General features: G+C 34.8%; 1 protein-coding gene across 4 annotated transcripts in view; it reads right to left on the minus strand.

Moving 5' to 3' along the window:
- Nucleotides 1–668: 668 nt before the first annotated feature.
- LOC145254633 (uncharacterized) overlaps nucleotides 669–25013 on the minus strand; it is a 33383-nt gene continuing 9038 nt past the window's right edge. For 2 of the 4 annotated variants that reach the window (XM_080113246.1, XM_080113245.1), the window contains exon 2: nucleotides 669–1437. In XM_080113246.1, coding sequence (XP_079969372.1) covers nucleotides 766–1389 — 624 coding nt within the window. In that variant the 5' untranslated portion in view covers nucleotides 1390–1437 and the 3' untranslated portion in view covers nucleotides 669–765. Of the gene's footprint in view, nucleotides 1438–4028; nucleotides 4186–7754; nucleotides 7890–25013 lie in introns of those variants that run through there. The other 2 variants (XM_080113244.1, XM_080113248.1) reach the window with 2 other exon arrangements.

Consider the following 25013-nt stretch of genomic DNA (forward strand, 5'->3'; position numbering starts at 1 on the left):
GGCCACATCATGCCACCTCACATCTTCGAAGCTAGCTTGGAAGTTAACACCAAATTGTACCTGGATGTGCTGAAGAGTGTGGTGATCCCCTGGTGCAATCAAGTGGCCGCACAACTTGGCGCCAGCCTACAAGTCCAAAGGGACCCAGGCTTCGCTTCAGAAGGAGTACTATGACTTTGTACCTTTTTCTCGCTAAACCCACTGGACTACTTTGTTTGGTCATACATCACCTACATGACCTCCCACAACACCAAAGCCAGCCTGATCGCCATCATCCACCAAGCTCCCATCAGAACTTGTTTGTAGAAAAGGCATGCTCCAGTTCAAGGTGGTGATTGAGGCTAAAGGTGGCTATTTTGAATAAATGTCAGGTCTACTACATAATTACGTTACCTGAATTGATTTTTTTTCAGTAAGCTTAAAAATAAAGCTGTAGTGTTGTTTTCTTTAGAGTGACACTTTTATCGTTCCACTCTGTAGATGGGAAGACTGTAATACCACCATTGGATAAAACCTTGAAAAACTGTGTTGATCTCCCTTGATTGGGATATAGACTTAGACTTGCATTATTTTTATTTTCAATACAAGAGAGAGGAATGGGCTGGGCAGAGGTGGAAGGAAGAGAGATGTGGTAAATTGGGGAAGAAAGAAAGACAGATTAAAAGTGGTAGAGAGATAGAAGTTTTAATATAAAGCTGTTACATACATTTTTTAAACTCATTTTTTTTATATACCCTGGGCCTCGCTGGGTAGCCCTGCTGAGGGTCATTTGTTTATAAAACTCAACTCAAGTTTGAGGTAAGCTTTTAGATTTGCATCTTCGATCTGTTCGATATCTTTCAGGGCTTTTTCGAGTCCGTCAGCACAATAATAGTCCCTCATGTCTTCTGCATATTTGATCCATACGCAATTTGCACAGCCGCTCATGCAGCAATCCAAAGGTGGATTGGGTGGCGGACCCTTACCCGGAACGACCTGGACACATTTCACTGTTTCCTGATTCTCCGTCAAAGTTTCTAAAAGCAGTTCTTCATCCAATTTTTTACATGTTTTACCTTTGATGTCATCATCATTTTCTTCAAACTGAGATACTTCACTTTCGGACGATGGTAACATTTTATTTTCTGTAGATCTGTTTTGGTCTGCATCATTTCGTTTCGAAACATGTCGAACTATCTGGGTGCTAAAATGTCTACATTTCGGCAAAGAATTTTGTCCAAAAGAAGTATTTCTGTTTTTTGGAACTTCTTCAGAAAAAACAGATGCATTCACCGCCAAGGCACTCTGGAGAAACGTTACTGTCTTTTGGCATTGTTGGCATAACAAAGATGCAAAGTAAGAGACATTCCGTGTCTGTCCCCCCAGGGATTTTAGGTGTGGCGCAATCATTTAGTGATTAGAATGATAGCAAGATATTTAACTCGGGAGGTTGTATATCTGGAAAAAAAAAAAAAAATTATATTAACCAATGTGGGACCTGTGGAATGTATCAATACATAATTGTTAAAACATTTATTCAAAAGTAATCGTAAGAATATATAATTTAATAAAAAAATTTTGCAATAAAAGCAGCATTGGATTTTTATAAAATAAGATTTTCTTTTTTTCGAACAAATAAATAATTTTAATGAACCTTTTTCAAATTAAAGCAACTTTGAAGGGTCAACAACAAATTTATAATCTAAATGAAACATTTTTCATTGGATTTTTTTTTTTTTCCCAAAACATTTTTTTAATTGAAGTAAAATTGTGGCACCTGTTGATTCAAAAGTTTGCGTAAGAAAATATAATTTTAATAAAACAATTTTGTAATTGAAGCGTCACTGAATTTTTATAAAATAGTTTTTTTTTTCTTTTTCAAACAAATTTCCAAAACAACAAAAAAAAAAAGTCACCTGGCGAGTTTAGTGAAATGCTAAAAAACATGGCGCTGTAGAAGTGTGAAAATTATGATAAACCGATTTTCAAAACTGTCTACTTAAAAGTTTCCGCGATTTATGCACGTACCTAACAAATATCAGGTAACGTAAATGTAAACCAACACAAACGGAACTTGATTTAAACCAAAATCTTGATCATCCTAGTTCAAACATGTTCTTCTACAGCTTACATGTGTTGTACTAAATAGATTTTAACTCGAAATCGGGGTAATTTTGCATAAAACGAGACCCTAAGTTTCAAAGATGGCGGCAGGTCTGTCAATTGAGGTATGGAAGCAGAAAATTGATACAATATTTCCGCTATTCTTCAAAACTGCTTACTTATATATTTGGACAAAATATTAAGATTTTTTGTTAATATACTTTTTCTAATATATTTACGTTTTCTTTTTTTGAATGTACTATATTTAAATATACTTTATTTAAACCAGCGCAGTCTATTATGATTGTCGCCGATTTAAAAAATATTTTTTTTATAGTTAACTATATTTTACGTTTATTTCTTCCACCTCCCTTATTATAAAAAATGCGTAAAAATATGTAACCTTTCTTTATAAATTGATTTTGTGTTTTTTTTAATCGCATAGTAATATCTAAACCGTTTGACAAAAGAGATAAACATACGAGTTATTTAAAAAAGACGCGATTTAAAAAAAAAAAAAATCCATTGATAAAGAAAGTTTACATAGGCGGTAAAAAATATGAACCTAAATTATGTTAATTATATAAAATATTTTTTAAATCCGTGAAGATCGTAATAGACTGAGCATAAATAAATAAACTATATTTAAATATAGTACATTCCAAAAAGAAAACGCAACTATATTTGATTTAAAAAAAAAAAAAAAAAAAAACCGTAAATATGTTAGGAAAAAATATATTAACAAAAAATATCTTTATATTTTGTCTAAATGTAAGCAGTTTTGAAGAATAGCAGAAGTATTGTATCCATTTTGTGCTTTCATAACTCAACTGACAGACCTGCCGCAATCTTTGAAACTAAGGGTCTCGTTTTATGTACAACTAGTGGGGGGTACCCGGCGTTGCCCGGGTGTTTGGAGGTGTGTGTGGTCACCTGGGTGTTTGTGTCGGGACGGGGGGGGGGTAAAATTAAAAAAAAAAAGTTTTGGTAGGTAAGTATGAAGACCCGAACCCGAAGCAAAGTTGGAAATTAAAGTGTGAAAAAAAAACCGTGCGACGTTAACCACTGGGCGACCACGAAATACTAATGGAAACACATTTGAATTTATTTAAGTATTTAGAATTGGCAGGTGCCTGTTTTAATAACTTAATGAGGTCAACTTTGACTGCAGGGTAGTATTTTATTTACTGCGGGAATGCTTTCTTAAATTTTTTTTTTTTTTTTGTTTCCCCAAGAAGTTTGGGGGGGTGGACCAGCTCCCCATAACAAAGGGATTGTCCAAATTGAATAGCAATTGTCTGATATAAGGAGAAACTCCACGTTGATCAAAGCTGATTGCTTTTTGGACATTTCTGGCGATCGCGACCGACCAGAAAAATACCGTCAGAATTAGTTCCGCTTTATTACACGCAAAAACCTAATCCACATGCGGCGCGAAAAATGTTGAACATTTATCTTTTCGAAGTCGAGCAAATTAAATATACAGGCGACCCTCGTTGTTAACTTGTAGATTTAGACGTGATGTAAAAAGTTTTAAGAAGTGAGTCGACCGATCGCTTCTCGGAAAGTAGCCTTTTTTGGACGTACACATACATACATACACACATTTTCGCTTTTATATTTATAGACTAGCAGGGGTACCCAGCATTGCCTGGGTGTTTGGGGGGGGTGTATGTAGGAGAGGGTGACCCTGTTTTAATATTATAACAAAAACACGATGTTAAGAAAAATTGGAAAAACCAAAACAAAGCAAAACAGCGAACAAATGTAAAAAAAAAAAAAAAAAAAAAAAAAAAAAAAAAAAAAGTGTAAAACACGAAAAAAAGTTTAGGTAGAAATTAATATATATATAAATTATCAAAATCGGTTCTCGTTTAATAGTATAAAAAAAAAACAAACAAACAAAAAAACATAAAACCATTCAGCAATGAGGAAGGAATACCAACCAGGTCTTTTAAGGGACGTAACTCTACTTTTACTGGCTCATCGTTATTGTACCGGGACAGAGTTAGACACCAGGATCGTTTTTTAACGTGGAGAAAAGGTACAAACAGTGGCGGCTCGTGCATGGAGCTGTGGGACTGCAGCACCCCCAAGTTATTTCTACACAATATCAATGATAAAATTAAAAATAATACGTTTGTTTTTTTATTATTATTTTACCTTTTCTATGTGTACATTATAAAATCATTAAGTTTAATGTCGGTATCTACAAATTCATATAAAAATAAAAATAAAACTTGCTTGGAGCTGTGAAATTCAGTTACACTTTCTTAATCAAATTCTCTTCTGCGCATGCGCACTTATAGACAGCCGATAACGGCCGCTGGGGACTGTCGCTTCCCGCAGTTCCGCGTCTCAGATGCTCGTGAAATTCGGTGTTTGCTTAGAGTGTGCGCCTGTACTTATAAATATGCTAACATTTTGTTATTGGAAAAAAAAAAAAAAAAGGAGGATTATTTACATTTTTTTAAAAATTATTATGAAAATGTGCATATAATGTGTTCTTGCACATAAAATATTGTGCTTTCTTTCTTTTTTTAAATACGCACACTTTTAGCGTTGCGATTTAATTCGGTAGCAGACGGAAATATATAATATGCATAACCTGTTTTTCTTTCTTTTTTTTTTTTAAGTATTCGGGGATTTAGCAGTGAAGCTAACACGCGACTAAGGGTAAAAATCAAATATACAATAAATAAATCTTACCATAAAATAAAATTACTTTTCCATCTACCTGCCTTTTTGTTTGTTTGTTTTAAGTACTTTTAAATGCTATTTATTTTGCAACAACTAAACTTTACAAAAAAAAAAAACAAAGAAAAAATTGTTTACATTTTTCCCTAGAAGCAAACAAGCAAACAAGCGAAGAAACATTTTATGTTGAAAATACATTTTAGTTAGAAATCTTTTTAACTTGTATGTTTTAGATATAAAAATTTTTTTAGCATTTATTTGCCTCCAACGAGGACAATGTTAGAAGTTTTACACTTTGAAAAATGGATTTTTTTTTTTTTTTTGCACAAGGCTTTTTTAAATTAAAATGTATTTGTAAATAAAGAAGCAGTTTTTATAATTATGCATTTTTAAACTTTACATTGAATTTGTTAGTAGATGGGGCAGATAATATGCATTAAAAAAGTAATTAAAAAATCCTTCTGGACTGAGACAATTTTAATTTTTTGTTTTCTTTGGGGAGAAAGCTACATTAAATTCGATGTTTTATAATGCTTATATATGACACCCTATTTTCTTATAATAAATCTCCACTTTATGTCGATGTTTACCGACATGGGAAGGTCAGTAAATAGCCAAGTTTGTTTGTTCTTTTTATATAAAAAGCAAGTTGTTAAAAGATTTGTAAATAAAATTTTGTTTCTTTAAATATTTTTGTTTGCTCACTATATAAAAATGTAAACTTTTTTTTATTTTGCATTTTATTCACAAATACGTTTTGTTATGAATACATTTTAAAAATAAATTTTGGAAATAAAACTTATTAAATAAAACGCTATTTTCAAATATTACACTCCTAAACTTCAAAGTTTTTCTTTTTTTGTTTTTATAAAAAAAAATAAGTTATTAAAGAATTGTAAATAAAATGTATTCTTAAAAATGCTTTTCGTTTGTTTGCAAAAAATACAAAAAAAACAAAAACAAACCCAAAACGCAAACTTTTATTCAATCTGAAAAGTTTAAAAGGAATAAATGTATATATTATTTTCATTATTCTGTAAAGTGTACACAATTTAAAAAATATTTTTAATAAAAGTTTTTGCGTATTATCCATTTGTAATTGATTATTTGCTTGTGTTATATATTTGAATATTTATTTGAATGTTTATTATTTGATTAAATATTTCCTTACATATTCGAATTTCTTTTATACGATATTAAAACAATGCGTAAAAGTTCTGAAGCAGCAGCACCCCCAATAATCTCAGGCACGAGCCGCCACTGGGTACAAAAATAAAAAATGTCTCAGTCGTGAAGGATTGCTCCTCCACCGAAAGAGAACAAGAAATGGAAGTGCAGCCTGAAGAACACATACTACATTATTGAAAATAGTTTTCAAAGACAACTATAGTGTGTCGTCGTCCGTCGTGTATTTTCAAACAACGGCATTTTTAATTTTAATTTTAAAATTTCGAACATCGTAAAAATTGACTAAATAGAAGTTTTTCAAACACTTATTATTAAAAAAATGTTTGAAAAACTTCTATTTAGTCAATTTTTACAACGTGCCCCACTCCCCAGCGTATTATAAGCACCTCAATCTCCCCATGTTAAGAACGGCTTTAGGAATAAACACCCCTCAACCTCGAAAGCCGTTCTTAACATGTGGAGGTTGAGGGGTATTCCGAAAGCCGTTTTTAACATGGTGATGTTGGAGTGTTTATAAGACGCTGGGGCATGCCGTAAAAAATTGACCTTTTATTTTTATATTTGCTTAAAAAAAAATTACATTGTTGGTCGTCCGTACCTTAAAATTTGTCTGACATCACTTTCGCTGAATGACTTTGTAAACAAAAAAGTGCGACTCTTAACGAAAGCGCTTAGCTAAAAAAAAAAAAAAAAAAAAAAAAAAACTTGATCAATTTACGTATTTTTGGAATATGCCACCTTTTACATAGATAATGTATTTTCTTTACTTTTAATTATCGCTGTAAGTGCCAATTTGAATAAGCACCCTGCTAATCTTGGTGCTGAGGCGAAGACGTTGGACTGACTGTCCCTATTTACAATGCCTCCCCACAGGACAGTTAGACACCAGGGTCGTTTTTTAACGTGGAGAAAAGGAACAAAAATAAAAATTGTCTCAGTCGTGAAGGATTTCTACGTTGGACTGACTGTCGATTCACTTAATTTATTTACAAAAACGTTAACATTGTTTTGGTTACAACGACGTTCGAAATTTTAAAAATTCCTTCTGTGAAAAAAGGAAATATCTGCTAATTATATATATAAAAAAAATATTTCTTTTTTTGGGGGGTTTGTTTTACTGTACACATAGATTCGAAAAAGTTGTCACAAAACAAATATATAACAAATAAATGTTATCAAAGGCAAGATAAGTTACTTTTCTACTTAACTAGATATATTTTTAGTGTTTATATTTAATGTAACATGTTTATTCAGCTCGAAAAACAGTGTTTACCGATGTATTGAAAAATTTAAAATGATAGCCGACTCTCTCTTTGAGACGGTAAGTTTGGGAAAATGAGTTATAAATAAAAAAAAAACAGACAAAATACTCTTAGAAACTCGCTCAATATATGTTACCGTGACATAGGCGGGCATATATTCGGCGGGGTTTTAACAGTATTTTGACTGTTTTTTTTATTTATACCTCCTTTTCCCAAACTTACCGTCTCCGAGAGAGAGTCAGCCGCCATTTTGAATTTTTCAATACATCGGTAAACACTGTATATTTTTCGAGTTGAATAAACATGTTACATTAAATATAAACACTAAAAACAAATCCAGTTGGGTAGAAAAGTAACTTATCTTACCTTTGATAACATTTATTTGTTATATATTTGTTTTGTGACAACTTTTTCGAATCTATGTGTACAGTAATACAGCCCCCTTTTTTGCTAAAAATTCGAAAAACATTTAAGAAATATTAACGGAATCTTAAAAAAATAAAAATTAAAAAAACAAAAAAAAACCTTTGGTATTGTTTTCACTTTTTTCTTCGTTTTCTTCCGCTTGTGTTTTGGAGGTCGAAGAGGTTTTGACTTGAGAGTTATCTCCCTTGAATAATGCGAGTAGCGTACCTAAAGTATGGATGAACATAACAGCCTAAATGAATCGTTTTTTTTTTGTTATACTTTAAGAAACAAAAAATAAATCAATACTTGAGAGATGATGCACATGAATTATCCGCAGAGGTGCTGCTATACATGGGTACACTGCTGCTTTCGGTGCTTATTCAAATTGACTCTTATGGCAGCAAAAAACTCTGTATAATGTACGAACTCATTACAGAACAATGTCATACTCCAAAAATTATATAAATCGATCACGTGTTAACTTTGGTTAAAATCAGATTTTTTAATTCTCGATTTTTAATAGCTGTTAGAGCGATTCAAGTACAAAACCTGAGAACACTGCCAAATGCATAAAGTACATTGTGTGAAATTTTAAACAATTGGCCCAACCGTTTTAGAGTCCATAAGGAACGAACTCACACACCTACACAAAGTGCCTTTTATATATAACTAGCGAGGGGTACCCGGCGTTGCCCGGATGTTTGGGGGGGGGGGTAAAAAAAAGGTAAGTATGAGGATCGAATCCGTAAGGTGGTAGTGTAGTAATCGTTAATGGTGTAAGTTAGGTAGAATTTGATTATTTAAGAACTTGTTTACATTAGACTTGAAGGCTACCATACTGTAGTCAACCAAGAAGCAAGCTGATGGAACAGTGTTCCACAGGTGGGCAGTTCTAGGAAAGAAACTTTGTTCATGGAATCGTTTAGATTTAAGCATTGATAGAAAGTGGGAGAAATTAGATAGTGGTTTTAGTTAGTTGAGTGTTGTTTGTGGACGTTTGGCAAGGGGGGGGGGCATAAATTGGAGCTCAGATGAGCACTTGCCATGAAAATAGCAATGAATCAGATACAAGCTTGCAATGTCTGTTCTGTGAGAAAGAGATGGTTGCAGGGAAGAGAAAGAGGCATCACCCACTAGGGTTTGAAACTGGTTTTGAATTCTATCAAGGTACGATAGGGTGCACAGAACAGCTCCTGCCCAGATGTGACAACAGTACTCCATTTTAGGACATACTTGGTTCTTATACAGATAGAGGATTGCATCAGCAGTGAGGTATCTACTGGAGTAATCGAATGATCCCACCATTTTTCCAGCAATCTTGGAAACAGATTTGATGTATGTGTTCCATTTTAGATCAGGAATGAAAGTCAGTCCCAGAAGCTACACAGGACAGGGTACTTCCAAAGACGAGGGCCATTCATTTCAGTTGAGGCATGAGAGGTGGGTCAAAACGATTATGATGAACAGAGAGAAGCTTGGTTTTAGCTGCATCAAAATTAACCAGCCACCCTTTTCTGCATTGCACTAAATGCTTAAGATCAGAAGAGAGAGAATAAGACAGATCTTAATGAGTGCTGGCATTTGAAATGTTCCCATAGATTGAGGTGTCGTCTGCATAAAGTGCTCAATACTATTGCAGAGCAAATATATATTTTTTATTACCGTTTTATCTGCTTAGTTACACAAGTTTCATTTACCGAATCGTATCAACGATCCAATAACTTCATCAGTCTTTACAGAAATGATTATTATGATTAGGAAAAACGATACTAGAAGAAGCACAAAGAAAAAGGAAAAAGAATTTCAATTCTAATTCGACAACAGTTAAGTTTTAAGATTTAAAGCATTGGAAGGTTGTAAGGGACGAAGGGGAGTTTAAAATATTCAACCAGACACGGATAGATGGAGTGGTGAGAGAAAGAGAGAGAAAGTGTAGAAAAGAAGGGCGTAAGATGGGTAAAACTTTGAAGGTGGAGGTAGGGGAAGAGAAAGAGAGGAAGAAGAACTAAAAGGAGGAGAAGAGAGACAAGCAGTTAATGATGTGTCTCTTGTTTATGAATGACCTAAGAATGTGATTTGGGAGAATTTAGCCTAGGATGGAACCTTGAGGCATACCAGTATTGATACTACGATCTTCTGATTTCTGCTCATCGATGACTACTCTTATAAGCCTATCCGAGAGAAAAGAATTTAATATCTGAGAGGACATTTTCAACTATTCTGTAGCTAGTAATCTTATGAAGTAAACCTTTATTCTATATTCTATCAAAAGCCTTTGATATGTCAAGAGCTATTGCTCTAGAAACAAAGCCTTCACTGAGACATTCACAAATCCTGTGTGATGTTACAATTAGCACATCAGCTGTAGATCTAGCAGAACGGAATCCATATTGCATGTTACTGAAAGGTTATTTTTGCTGGGGTGATTGACCACTTCTCTGTTTATCACAGATTCCAGCAACTTACTCATGACACACAGAAGATTAATTATTCTGTACTGTGAGGCAGATGACCGATATCCAGAATTTTTAAATATGAGGTAGACTAATGAAATTTTCAGGGGATTGGGAAGATTTTCTCATTAAGGTAACATTGAAACAGCTTTGTAAGTATGGGAGCTAGTTCTGGTTAAAGCTTTTTTAGCACTGTAATTGGAATGCCATCGATGCCAGTTACTTTACTGGAATCGAGGTTTTTGATAAGCTTGGTAACATCATGCACAGATATTTGCATGTCACATAGCGTGTTTTCAGTCACAGGAGGAAATACAGGGTTAGCTGGTCCTGGTCACAAAGGGTAGAATTTGCTGTAAAGATTTGGGCAAAGAGTTTGGCTCTGTCGGATGCTGACAAAATTATTCAGGTCCATTGATGATGGTTAGGAGAGAGGACCCACCTTTGTTCAGGACTGTTTGTTATTCACCAAAACTGGTGGGAGCCAAGCTGAGGCTTAGCTACTTTTAAGTTGACATATTGAACATGCAAATCCCTCGCGTTCTTTATTACTCTTTTACTGTGGTTGTTGGCAGTCCTAAAAGTAGCTTTAGTTTAATTGACACCTAGTTCGTTGAAAGCAATGGGAATAGTGGTTTCTGTGCACAATGGCAGCAGCACATTCTGGAGAGAACCACGGTTGGCTGTTAAGTTTTGCTGAAATTTCTATGAGGTTATGAAGTGGTTTATACCAACAATTAACCATTCCATCAGGTCTGATACTATAGAGGACACAATCTTTTTAAACATGCAATGCAAAGGTATATCTGATATAAATGTTCAGAAGTTATCCCGGCGATTTTGCAGAGACGGCCAGCACTACAGGCCGACCCGGTACTTTTAAGAGAGGGGGACACGCCAAATATCTACACCGGTGAAACCGGAATTCGATTTTTTACACGCTTTCCGAGTGACTTGTGTTATTTTCATTGCCAAGATAAAGTTTTACTTTCTATTGCAAAGTTTTTTTTTTTGTATTTAATTTTTTTACGATAAAGTTTTACATTTTGTTCTATTACGTTTGATTGTTAAGGTTTTATGTTGGATTGTTAAGGTTTTATGTTTGATTGTTTAGGTTTTACGTTTGATTGTTAGGGTTTTACGTTTGATTGTTAAGGTTTTACGTTTGATTGTTAAGGTTTTACGTTTGATTGTTAAGGTTTTACGTTTGATTGTTAAGGTTTTACGTTTGATTGTTAAGATTTTACGTTTGATTGTTAAGGTTTTATGTTGGATTGTTAAGGTTTTACGTTTGATTGTTAAGGTTTTACGTTTGATTGTTAAGGTTTTACGTTTGATTGTTAAGGTTTTACGTTTGATTGTTAAGGTTTTATGTTTGATTGTTTAGGTTTTACGTTTGATTGTTTAGGTTTTACGTTTGATTGTTAAGGTTTTACGTTTGATTGTTAAGGTTTTACGTTTGATTGTTAGGGTTTTACGTTTGATTGTTAAGGTTTTACGTTTGATTGTTAAGGTTTTATGTTTGATTGTTAAGGTTTTACGTTTGATTGTTAAGGTTTTACGTTTGATTGTTTAGGTTTTACGTTTGATTGTTAAGGTTTTATGTTTGATTGTTAAGGTTTTACGTTTGATTGTTAAGGTTTTACGTTTGATTGTTAAGGTTTTATGTTTGATTGTTAAGGTTTTACGTTTGATTGTTAAGGTTTTACGTTTGATTGTTAAGGTTTTACGTTTGATTGTTAAGGTTTTACGTTTGATTGTTTAGGTTTTACGTTTGATTGTTAAGGTTTTACGTTTGATTGTTAGGGTTTTACGTTTGATTGTTAAGGTTTTATGTTTGATTGTTAAGGTTTTACGTTTGATTGTTAAGGTTTTACGTTTGATTGTTAAGGTTTTACGTTTGATTGTTAAGGTTTTACGTTTGATTGTTAAGGTTTTACGTTTGATTGTTAGGGTTTTACGTTTGATTGTTAAGGTTTTACGTTTGATTGTTAAGGTTTTACGTTTGGTTTTTTAAGTTTATGTTTTGTTTTAAGCTTTACTTTTTTTCAAGTTTTACCGGCTTTTTTTTTTTAATTTCCCGCCTAAATAGATTTATCCGACAGCAGTATAGATTTTAAACGTTGTTTACGTTTCACATTTCGTTTTATTTTGTTCGTTTTCCTGGTAAATAGTTATAAATATAATTTGTTCGTTTTTTGTTAAATAGTTATAAATATAATTTGTCAGTTTTTTGTTAAATAGTTATAAATATAATTTGTTCGTTTTTTGTTAAATAGTTATAAATATAATTTGTTCGTTTTTTGTTAAATAGTTATAAATATAATTTGTTCGTTTTCCTGTTAAATAGTTATAAATATAATTTGTTCGTTTTTTTGTTAAATAGTTATAAATATATATATTAATTTGCTTGTACGTACGGTGTCACGTCATCATCATCGCAAACATTAATTAATGAAACGCGTCATCATCATCGCAAACATAAATTAATGTGAATTATCTCCCTTTATTGTTCAATCTTTATCAGTTTAAATATAGTATAGTATTTTACTTACATTTTTAACGATGTCTTCTGGAACGCTTATGTTTTTTTTATTCAATACTAAATATATTTTTTACATTTAACGCTACGAGTTCGTTTTTTGTTTTTTTTATTGTGCCATTTTATCTTTTTTATTATTTTTATTTACTTTTGAGTGAGCCTTACATAAAAAAAAAATATATGTTTAGAAATAAATGTTACAAAAGTCAAGAATAAATCACCAGTCACCATTGGCAAATACACTGAGTAACACAGAGTCAAAACATTTTACGTCTTGTTCTGTTTTGTTTTTGTTTTACGGCATATCAATCCTTTTTCGTGTTATTTAATGCTGAATCGAGAAATTTTGTAACATTTATACAGAGCTTCAAAAACGAACAAAACATAAGTAATAGCTATGTAAACAACGTGAAGCTCAGCTTCACGTTGTTTACATAGCTATTACTTATGTTTTGTTCGTTTTATTTTGCTTCTTTTACAGGCAGTCATCATCTTCTAATGCCCACCGAAGGGCATACATATTTAAATACTATAAAAAATGAACACAACAATTTTTTTAAATATTTGTTTCATTACTTACGATTAAATTTATTTAAATAGATATTTGGGTTTGTATTACTGTACACATAGATTCGAAAAAGTTGTCAAAAAACAAATATATAACAAATAAATGTTATCAAAGGCAAGATAAGTTACTTTTCTACCTAACTGGATATATTTTTCGTGTTTTTATTCAATGTAACATGTTTATTCAGCTCGAAAACCATACAGTGTTTACCGATGTATTGGAACATTCAAGATGGAGTCTGATTCTCTCTTTAACACGGTAAGTTTGGGAAAAGATGTTATAAATAAAAAACCGGATAAAATACTGTTAAAAACTCGCTCAATACATGTTACTGTGACATAAGTTGACATATATTCGGCGGGTTTTTATTAGTATTTTGCATAGTTTTTTTATTTATAACACCTTTTTCCAAACTTACGGTGTTAAAGAGGGTGTGAGACGCCATCTTGAATTTTCGAATACATCGGTAAACACTGTATGTTTTTCGAGCTGAATAAACATGTTACATTGAATAAAAACACAAAAAATATATGCAGTTTGGTAGAAAAGTAACTTATCTTGCCTTTGATAACATTTATTTGTTATATATTTGTTTTTTGACAACTTTTTCGAATCTATGTGTACAGTAATACAAACCGAAATATTTATTTCCTATTTAAAGATTTTCAGTATATTTTATTTAGCTAAAGAATCTTTCCATTATTTTTATTACATTGTTAGGTGAAGTTTCAGAATAGTTAAAACCATATTAAACCATATTAAGAATGGCTTTCAGCATGATTCTTACAATAGCGGTATCAAAGATTTTTTTTCCTTATTTTAAAACAAATTATTAAAAAAAGATACAAGACCATTAAATTCTTTTTCATTAAATCGCTATTTAGGTGAAGGTCCAAAATAGGAATTTAGGAAAACTGGTCCCTTATTGAATAAATATCGATTGAAAACACATTTTATGATCGTTCTTGAAGGAGATATTGTTTTTTAAAATAGACTATAGCCCCCCATAATATTTTTTACAAATATTTTTACTTGTTTAAGGTTTTTTTTTGTTTTGTTTTTTTAAAATAAAATCGATTTTCTAAGTGTCCGTTTTCTATCTAACTGGCTAAGTTCTTAGTGGCTTCACTTATTTTAAAGCGTTTATTATGTTCATAAACGAGACCGCATATTTTTTTTTAATATTTATATTAAAAGAATTTACTTATTTACTGTTGTTTATAAAAGGGTAAAATCGATTTTTCTACCTCGCCGACTGTTGTTTGTTGTTTAATTTATTTGGAATCGTTTATTCGGTAAAGAAAAAAAAACCCACAGAAAACAAACAAAAAACATGTCGAGTGTTACGTGAGATCGAGAAATAATGTCCGGTATATCACATCTTCTTGGTAATCGCTAAACAATAGAAAATTAAAGAAATTACTGAGGGAGATTTGGTTTTAAAAAGAAAATAATAAATTTTAATATTTTTTAAAATATAATTTAGGGGGGGGGTAAAAACTATATCTCCCTCCGAAAAACAACCAACAAAAAATGAAATTAAAAAGATTCTTGATAAACGATTGCGGAGTTTTCAATAAAATTGATTAATAAATTTATTTAGTGATTACTTTTTCTCTTAATGATTGATTTTAGAATTTTGAAGTAAAAATTAAAAAAATTAAAAATGAGTTAACGAGAGATTGTTAGCATATGGCATCTCTCGCGCCAAAAAATATTTCGCTTTTAATTTATTAGTTAATTTTTGCAAAATTTGACAGGACGACAATAAATGTTGATACTTGATAAAATTATAACTTTAAATAACGTATGAGTGTATTTGGTATGAGAGAAAACAAAAACATAACAAAAAAAAAAAACTATCATAATTAAAATCCAAAACAAAAAGTAACGAAGAATCGAATCGCTCAGTTTTTTAATTTTTTGGTTTTGCTTTTTATTATTGTTTTTATGACACCGAAAAACATCGTTAAAATAAGAACAAAAAAAAAATTGTAATTAACTTTGTATGAACATAAACGCTTTAAAATAAGTGAAACCACTAAGAACTTAGCCAGTTAGGTAGAAAACGGACACTTAGAAAATCGATTTTATTTAAAAAAAACAAAAAAACATTAAACAAGTAAAAATATGTTTTTTTAATATTGTGGGGGTGCTATAGTCTATTTAAAAAAAAACAATATCTCCTTCAAGAATGATCATAAAATGTGTTTTCAATTGATATTTATTCAATAAGGGATCAGTTTTCCTACCTAGTGAAAGGGGACGAGTTTTCCGGGGTCGAGTTTTCCCGAGACAAGTTTTCCGGCACCCCAAAATAGTTAACCCTTCTCCCCATAACCGTTTTTTTTATGCAGTAAAATACTTTGTTTCAATAATTATGGTTTAAATAAATATTTATTCCTTATTAAAAGATTTACAGAATATTTTCTTTAACTGAAGAAATATTTATTGTTCATACATATATTTTCCCTTATTTTTTTACATTGTTAAGTGTAGTTTCAGAATAGTTAACCCCCTCCCCATATTAAGAATGGCTTTCAGCATGATTCTTACAATAGTGCTATCAAAGTTTATTGAGAGCTTCTCAATATTCTGGCTTAATGGATCATTTAGCAAGGAATGAAGATGGTTATTCTGGTGTACCAGTAATTCTACCATCTACATTTACAGGAAGTCCTAGGAATCTACAACAGCTTTATCAAGATGCAATGGCAGTTTTCTGTGACCTATTCTATTTATGACTCACACGTGTAATCCAAAATGTCCTGAAATATTAAACAACTTGGGGTCATCAGAACTTTCACAAAATCGATGTCAACAATGTCACACAATTTTTTAAAATTCACAGTCTAACTCCCCAGAACCTGCTGACTGACCACTATTCTCACTCCAAGCAGCTGATCGACGTCCCTGTCACCGCCTCAATCATCACCAGCACTTCCTGACAATATCAACAGCATCAGTTATGATCGCATTGACCTTCAATAAAAGTTTAAACCAAAGTTCTTTGTTTGTTCTACTTGCTTCCATACATTAATTTTTGTAATATAACAATGAGGAATTTCTTACTGATGTGTTTTAAAAGATTTTAACTACCGTGGAATTTCCACGGGTCCTGCTAGTATATATAATTCATTAAATAAATACTTAAATATATGTAATTGTTAGTTTTAAAAATCGAATTCACGTTTTCACCGGTGTAGATATTTGCCATGTCCCCCTCCCTTAAAAGTACCGAGTCGCCAGAAATCCGCACCAGAAGTTTTCTCCATGTCTTGAAAGTTTCGCTGCAGCAAATCCATCACAGTCACTTGCTCAACTGGTGAAAAAACGTAATGTGACCAAAATGACCATTTCTTATGCAGTACGGAAAGACCTTGGGATGAAGTCATATTGCAGACATCGTAACATTTTTACAGCGAAATCTAAGATCATTCGTAAAGAGAGAAGCCCCTTTACTACATGGTCCTATCTTTGCCATGATACTGGAGTAGTCGGGGTTTTGGTCACTCAAACCTTCCTTCACGCACCAAGTTCTGTTAGAATAGTTTCACAAAAAAGTTAGCGACTCCAAAGGAAAAGTAGATAACAGCCGATCGACAACAGATAACAAGATTTATTGAAACACATTGGTGTTACAATAATATGTTTGAAAAAACTTGGTAAAAAAATAAAGTTTGATACCGGAGATACGGGGAGAATATGGTTGACTTATGGAAAGTTTTGAGAGTCAAAAATGGCAGATATGGCAGCATCGGAGTTGTCGGCAAGGAACTTGGTTCTCAGTCAACGAGAAGATTGGGAAACGGACCAACCTGATTTCTAAATTCGGTGTCCTCCTTTTTATGGACACGATTTTTGGGAGGTGCACTTTCTGGTTGGTCAGCCAACCAGGACTGCGGACCAATGGTTCAATGGTTTAATGTCACAACCATGGGGAGGGACAAGAGGAAACGCCCCTCCTCTGGACTTGTATGTGACTGGTCATTCTAGAGCAGCCAACGGCTAGTGCCATAATTAATGGTCTAGGTCTCAATTTCTTTGACCACTCCCAAGGTCTTGTGTCAAGCCTTGCACTTCATGCCCCAATCAGATTGATCCAGCGCACCTGTCAATATTCAAAACTTTTGTGTTTTCATTTTTATTAAAAATTTAAAATTATTTTGTTTTGTTTCTGACAACGCCGTGCACCTTCTTATAATTATTTCACTTTTGGCAAAAGGTTGACAGGTCAACTCAGTTTGGTAAAAGGCTAATACTTTTGTTGTTTTTGTTTTATTAAAATCTAAATGTACTGACAACTCTGTGCACCTTCTTATCATTGTTTTGCGTTTTGGCAAAAAGTTGACAGGCCAACTCTGTCGGCAAAAGATTGACACTTTTGTCATTTTCATTTCATTAAATATCGAAATCATTTTGTTTTACTTCTGATAACTTTATATATCTTCTTACAATTATTTTGCTTTTGGCAAAAGGTCGACAGGTCAACTCAGCTGGCAAAAGATCAACACTTTTGTCATTTTCATTTTATTTCAACGTCTCTGTATTCGGTGACCTTTTCTTTTCTTTTGTTTTCACTGATTTTAACAATTTACTTACTATTTACTCAAATTCAAATGATGCAGTAATTTGAAATTTAATTATTTTCACAATTAAATTAGTCACTCTTAACCTGCCTAATTAATTAAAGATCTGATTAATTCCACCAGTCAAAACTAATTCAAAACTAATTCAAGTTCCTGGCAGTTGCACCAAGAAACGCCTAGAAGCAATCAGCTTTGATCAATGTGGGGCCAAACTCCTCTCATATCAGACAATTGCTATTCAATCTGGACAATGGGCAGCTGGTTTCCCCCTCCCCAACATCTTGGGGGAAAAAACAATCAAAGTTGGGTAAACAAACCCAAGTTAACTGTGTGACTTCTATTTGACCTAATTATTGAGGTCAAATAGAAGCAGCAGAGTTAACTTTTATTGCTGCCACCTGTCAATAGTAAAATAAATAAATTCAAACAAGTTTCCTTGTATGTCTCCGTGGCCCAGTGGTTAATGTCATATGTCTTTTTTTCACACTTTAATTTCCAACTTTGCCTAAAGGGTTCGGGTTCGATCCTCATACTCAACTACCAAAACTTTTTTTTTAAATTTTACCCCCCCCCCCCGGAGTTTTGATTTACCCAAAACCACACACACCTCAAAACACCCGGGCATCGCCGAGTACCCCCCCCACTAGTCTATATATATAAAAGCGAAAATGTATGTATGTATGTATGTATGTATGTATGTGTGTGTGTTCGCTAAAAAATTTTGACACACAGAACAAAAATTCACAAACTTGGTATCATATTAGAGCCCCATTCTTCGCCCGAAAAATATCGAAAAATTAGCCAAAAACGTTAATTTTTTCACCCCGATATCGACAATTTCAACAGGGGGGAGGTTAACAAAAACGGTCCTCTTGTGACGACGACTGGTTCTACGCAAGCATCAGATGACGTCATGACCTGATTTACTTTAAATAGTTGAAGAACTGACTAAATTTTATGTACGTCATGTTAGCTCAGTTGGTTGTTAGCGCGTTGGGTCATTATCTAAATGTTTTGGGTTCGAATCGTGGTGTGAGATGTCTTTTTTTTTTCGATTTTTTAAATTTAAATATTGACCCAGTGTTATTTAAGCCATTTTTCACGTAACGTTCGTTTTTCTGTTTTTTTTTACTTCGCTTATCCACCCCCGACCACACACCCAAAAACACCCGGGTACCCACTGATTTTTTAAATTTTAACATCGAAACAGGCATATTTAAGCCATTTTTTACATGTTTTTTTTTAATGTTCATTTTTCTATTTTCTTTTTTGTTTTTGTTTTTTCAATTTTTACATTTAACATCGTTCATTTGCTTTGCATTAGTTTTCTTTTGTTTTTTTTCGATGTTTTGATTACCCCCCCCCCCTCCCCGTTTTAATGTTCATTTTTCTGTTTTCTTTTTTTACTTTGCTTATAACAAACAAACCTGGTCATTGACCTCATTAAAAACAACTGCTGTATAGCTATTGCTTACTACTGCGTCGTCGTAACGCTCACACAAAATCTTCACTCTACGACTCCCGTGCGGGCACCTTTTTTTTTTATTTTTTTATTTTATTATTATTTTTTTTTATATTACATTTTCACCCCAAACAAGGCACGTTGCCACTTTAATGTAGGGGGCTACTATCAGGGGAAACATCTACTGGGGTACTATGTAGGGATTAGGGCAGCGAGATGTTGGTTCACGTTGCACTTGAACTTATGCATGTCAGTACAGTTGGGGAAGCAGTGACCTGGAATGGAATTCCAAAGTCTAGCAGTTCTGGGGAAGAAACTACTGGAGTAGAAAGATCTTTTACATCTAGGGATCTCTACAGTGTGGGGGTGGGATTTTGTAGCTTGTCGGGTCTGTCGAGGGTGTTCACGTCGTGGGGGCACAAGTGCTTGCAGTTCTTCAGAGCATTCACCATTATAATACTTGTAGAACAGGCAGAGGGATGCAACGTTTCGACGATGGGACAGAGGCTGAAGTTTAGATGCCAGTTTAGGGCCTATCAGATTTGCGACTCTCTTTTGAACCCTGTCAAGGAGCGAGAGACTAGTAGCCGATGCACCGGCCCAAATATGACAGCAATACTCCATACATGGGCGAATAGTGGCCTTATAGAGGTACAGGATACTTTCGGGTGTTAGAAGTTTTCTAGCACGGTAGAGAGAGCCCACCTTCCTCGCAGCGGCCCTGGCAATGCCCTCGATGTAATTGTTCCAGCTCATGTTTCCTGTGAACGTTAGGCCAAGGAGCTTGAAAGACGTACTCTCAGATAAAGAGTTGTTGGCCATTGCTATAGGTGGTAGAGAAGGTTTCTTGTAATTATTGAATGAAACCAGTTTTGTCTTGGTGGCATTGAACGTTACCATCCATTTTTGTCCCCATTCCACTACTGATTGGAGGTCATCCTCTAGTGTTTCTGCCATTACTTTAGATATATGTTCATTTGTTTTCCTGTCGTGCCTGCTATAGAGTGTGGTGTCATCAGCATATATACCCATCTCAGAGGCAATTTTGTCGGGGAGGTCATTTATGAATATCAGGAACAGCAGAGGACCAAGGATAGATCCCTGGGGCATTCCCGCATTTATATCATATTGTTTAGATGTACGACCGTCGAGGACAACCTGGATTTTTCTCTTATCTAAGAAGGATTTAATTATGTTAAGTATTCTACCAGTGATACCGTAAGATCTAATCTTCCTGAGGAGACCCTCATGCCATACCCTGTCAAAAGCCTTAGATATATCTAGAGCTACCGCTCTGCCCTCTCCCGCTTTGTCCAGTGAATGGTATATGCGTTCAGAGATTACAGTGAGGATGTCTGCCGTGGAACGGGCTTGTCTAAATCCATATCGATGGTCGGTCAGAAGTTTAGCATCTGTAAGGTGCTGGACTAGAGCATGGTTAATTAAGGTCTCAAATATTTTGGCAAAAAGTGGGAGGAGGCTAATAGGGTGATAATTTAATGGGTCAGTTCTTTCGCCAGAATTCTTGAATACTGGTACCACAGAAGCAGTTTTCCAACAGGTCGGAAAGCAAGATTCATTAAGGCATTTGTTGTAGAGTTTGGAGAGAACTGGAGCTACTTCGGCTGAGCAATTTTTAATAGCACAGCTGGGGTGACGTCGGGTCCACATGCTTTGGAAGTGTCAAGGTTTTTTATGATAGCATGCACCTGTCAATTTTGTTCTTTCTTAAATAAATTCAAACATCTTTCAGTAACTCATTCTGGCTGGCCGAACGGTTCATGTTTTTTTCACATTTTATTTTCCAACTTCGCTTCAGGGCTTCGGGTTCGATCCTACCAACTGATGATGTCGTGACCCGATTTACTTTAAATAGTTAAAAAACCGAACAAATTTCATGTACGTCGCGTTAGATCAGTTGGTTAAGGCCTTGGTTCATTATCTAAACGTTTTGGGTTCGAATCGTGGTGTGAGATGTTTTTTTTCTTGTTTCGATTTTTTAAATTTAAATATTGAACCAGTGTTATTTAAGCCGTTTTTCACGTAACGTTCTTTTTTCTGTTTTTTTTTATTTTGCTTATCCACCCCCGACCACACACCCAAAAACCCACCGATTTTTTAAATTTTAATATCGAAACAGGCTTATTTAAGCCATTCTTCACGTGTTCGTGTTCTGTTTTCATCGTTCGTTTGCCTTACGTTAGTTTTTTTTGTATTTTTTTTTCGATGTTTTGATTACTCCCCCCCGCTTAATTAAAACGTTGTTTTCTTTTTTTACTTTGCTTATAACAAACAAACCTACGTCGTCGTCGTAACGCTCGACGACTTCCGGGCGCGCACCTGTCAATTTGGTTCAAACATCTTTCACTAACTCATTCTGGCTGGCCGATTTTATTTTCAAACTTCGTCTCAGAGTTTCGGGTTCGATACTACCCCCCCCCCCCGGGTTTCTTTTTTATTTGACAGCACACAAGCCTCCAAACACCCGGGCAACGCCAGGTACCCCCACTAGTCTATATATATAAAAGGCAAAATGTGTGTGGCCATTTTGTGTATGTCTCGCAAAGGCTTCTTTCGCACACGCTCCCGGGTTCATTACGATCGCTTACAACTGTTTATATAGGTCCTATATAATAATATCTAGGATTTAGGAAAGCGCGTAGCGTATAGATTTATTTACATCGACTTTTACAAAATTATTGCTATTTTGGCTTCTCATGTGTTGATTGGGCTTTTTCGTATAAAAAGCAAAACTAATTCAAAGTTAACAAAGAACAACGTTCTCGGCATCGCGCCGGGAAACGTCCAGAAGCAATCAGTTTTGATCAATGTGGGGACAAAGTCCTCTTATATCAGACAGTTGCTAATCAGTCTGGAAAATGGGGAGCTGGTTTCCCCCTCCCCAACATATGTTGGGGAAAAAAACCAGTCAAACCCAAGTTAACTGTTCTATTTGACCTCAATAATTAGGTCAAATAGAAGCAGCAGAGTTAACTTTTATTGCTGCCACCTGTCAATAGTTAAATAAATAAATTCAAACATGTTCCTTTGTATGTCATGGTGGCCCAGTGGTTAGCGTCGCATGGCTTATTTTTTAACACTTTAGTTTCCAACTTTGCCTCAAGGGTTCGATCCTCATACTCACCTACAAAAACTTTTTTATTTTATTGTAACCCCCCTCCCTCCGGGAGTTTGGATTTACCCAAAACCATACACACCTCAAAACACCCGGGCATCGCTGGGTACCCCCCGCTAGTCTATATATATAAAAGGCAAAATGTGTGTGACCATTTCGTGTATGTCTTGCAAAGGCTTCTTTTGCACGCGCTCCCGGGGGGGGGGGTTACTATTGCTTAGAACTGTTTATATACCCCCTATATAATAATATCTACGATTTGGGAACGCGTGTAGCCTATAGATTTATTTGCGTCGACTTTTACAAAATTATTGCTATTTTGGCTTCTCACGTTTTGATTCGGCTTTTTCGTATAAAAAGCGAAACTAATTCAAAGCTAAGTAAGCTTTCTCGGCATCATGCCGGGAAACGTCCAGAAGCAATCAGTTTTGATCAATCTTGTATATCATACAATTGCTATTCAATCTGGACAATTGGGAGCTGCTTTCCCCTCCCCAACATCTGTTGGGGGAAAAACAGTCAAATTTGGGTAAACAAACCCAAATGCTGCGTGATTCTATTTGACCTTCTTAATTAAGTCAAATGGAAGCAGCAGAGTTAACTTATTGCGCACGCCTGTTTTTATAGTTAAATAAATAAATTCAAACCTGTCTACGTTGTATGTTGCGGTGGCCCGATGGTTAACGTTTTTTTTTTCACACATTAATTTCCAACTCAAGGGTACGGGTTCGATACTCATACTCACCTACCAAAACATTTTTTTAATTATTTACTCCCACCCCCCCCGGAGTTTTAATTTACCCCAAGACACCTGGGCATCGCCGCGTACCCCCCACTAGTATAATATAAAGCTCACCTGTCTGTTTAAATGTATGTGTGTATGTATATATGTATGTCTGCCTAAAACTTTCGACAAAGGCGACGGATTTTCACAATATGGGTATCGTTTTGAAGCTCGATCCTTTGGACGACAAATATCGAAAAATTGGCTAAAAACATTAATTTCTTCACCCTCAACTGGCCATTTTTCTACAAGGAGGGATCGCTTTTTTGCCAATATTTACGAAAGTCATTCCATCTTACAATTGAATAGCCTTAATTTAAACCTTCACCACTTCCTGCTTGGTGATGGATGTAACTTCACTGTATGGGTTCGAGCCTACCTACTACCACTTTTTTTTTTTTTTTTTTTTGCTCAAACACACCACCAAACACCAGGCATCGCCGGGCACCCAAGCTAGTACATCTATATATATAAAAGCGAAAATGCATGTATGTATGTGTGTGTGTACGCTTTTCCTCGATGTCCACAAAAGGCCTCTTTCAGAGAAGCGCTCGCTCGGTTCACAACTTCTTAAAACTTTTTATATCATCTATAAATTGTAATATCTCACAGTTAACCACGGAACTCGCCTGTCTATTTAATTTTATTGACTTTCAAACGTTAATTATTCGACATTTCCCGCATTGGCACGCGTTACATTCGGTTTTCGGTATAAAAAAAAGCGAAACTCGACTCTAATCACTGGCCAAAAGCTAGACTGGTCCGTGCGCCCTCCGGGGCCCAGGTGACAAGATCAAAGTGTAGTATCTGTTCCGACAGATACTGCAAGCTATGACTGGCTATGACTAGCAAAGACCGGATGTGGGGGCAACCCCACATGCCTGACCATTAACCAGCTCCCATTTCCCACCTCTCGGGAGCTGGTCCCCTTTTTCCCTTCCCCCTCCCTTCACTCCTCACATTAAAAATCGGCCTTGTGCCTAATTTGCTCGGTGGGGGAGCAAATAAATACCATCTGTTCCGACAGATGCTGCAAGCTATGACTAGCAAAGACCAGCTATGACTAGCAAAGACCAGATGTGGGGGCAACCCCACATGCCTGACCTTTAACCAGCTCCCATTTCCCACCTCTCGGGAGCTGGTCCCCTTTTTCCCTTCCCTCTCCCTTCACTCCTCACATTAAAAATCGGCCTTGTTCCTAATTTGCTCGGTGGGGGAGCAAATAAATACCCACTGGCTGAAAGCCAGTGGTCTCTAGAGAGCTAAGTAACGTTTGGTCAATGTCAACTTCGTCATATCAGACGGTAGCTTTCATTTCGAGATGAGACGCTCCCCCTAATAAACAGGGAGTGGGTTTTTAAAAACAAACAAACCGATTTATTGACCTCATTAAAAACTGTCCCGCACAAAATGCTAACTGCTGAATAGCTATCGCCGTCACGTCAATCAAAAACGTGCACCTGTTTTTTTTTCACACTTTACTATTTTCCAACTGCGCGTCGTCAAGGCTTCGTTTTTTTTCATGGGCACCTGTTTTTTTTTTCACACACACCTACAAACACCCGGGAAACGCCGGGTACCCCTCGCTAGTATATGTATATTAGCAAGATGCCTGGCCATAAAATATGCATAAATAATAAATTTTAATCAATACAGAAACTGAGATGTACTAAACAGTTCACTTCATATAAGTCCAAAAAAAAAAAAAATACTCGAGCTCAAAACCAAAACCTAAAGAAAGTGAGTCAAGTATGATAACCATTAGACCAGCCTGCCTCAATCTTTACAATGTGTTTTATTTTAAACCTACTTATTCTTAACATAAGTAGGCTGCCAGATTTC

The sequence above is a fragment of the Euprymna scolopes genome, chromosome 30 (genome assembly GCF_053919585.1).
Source record: "Euprymna scolopes isolate OS-2025 chromosome 30, ASM5391958v1, whole genome shotgun sequence".
NCBI classification, from domain to species: Eukaryota; Metazoa; Mollusca; class Cephalopoda; order Sepiida; family Sepiolidae; genus Euprymna; species Euprymna scolopes.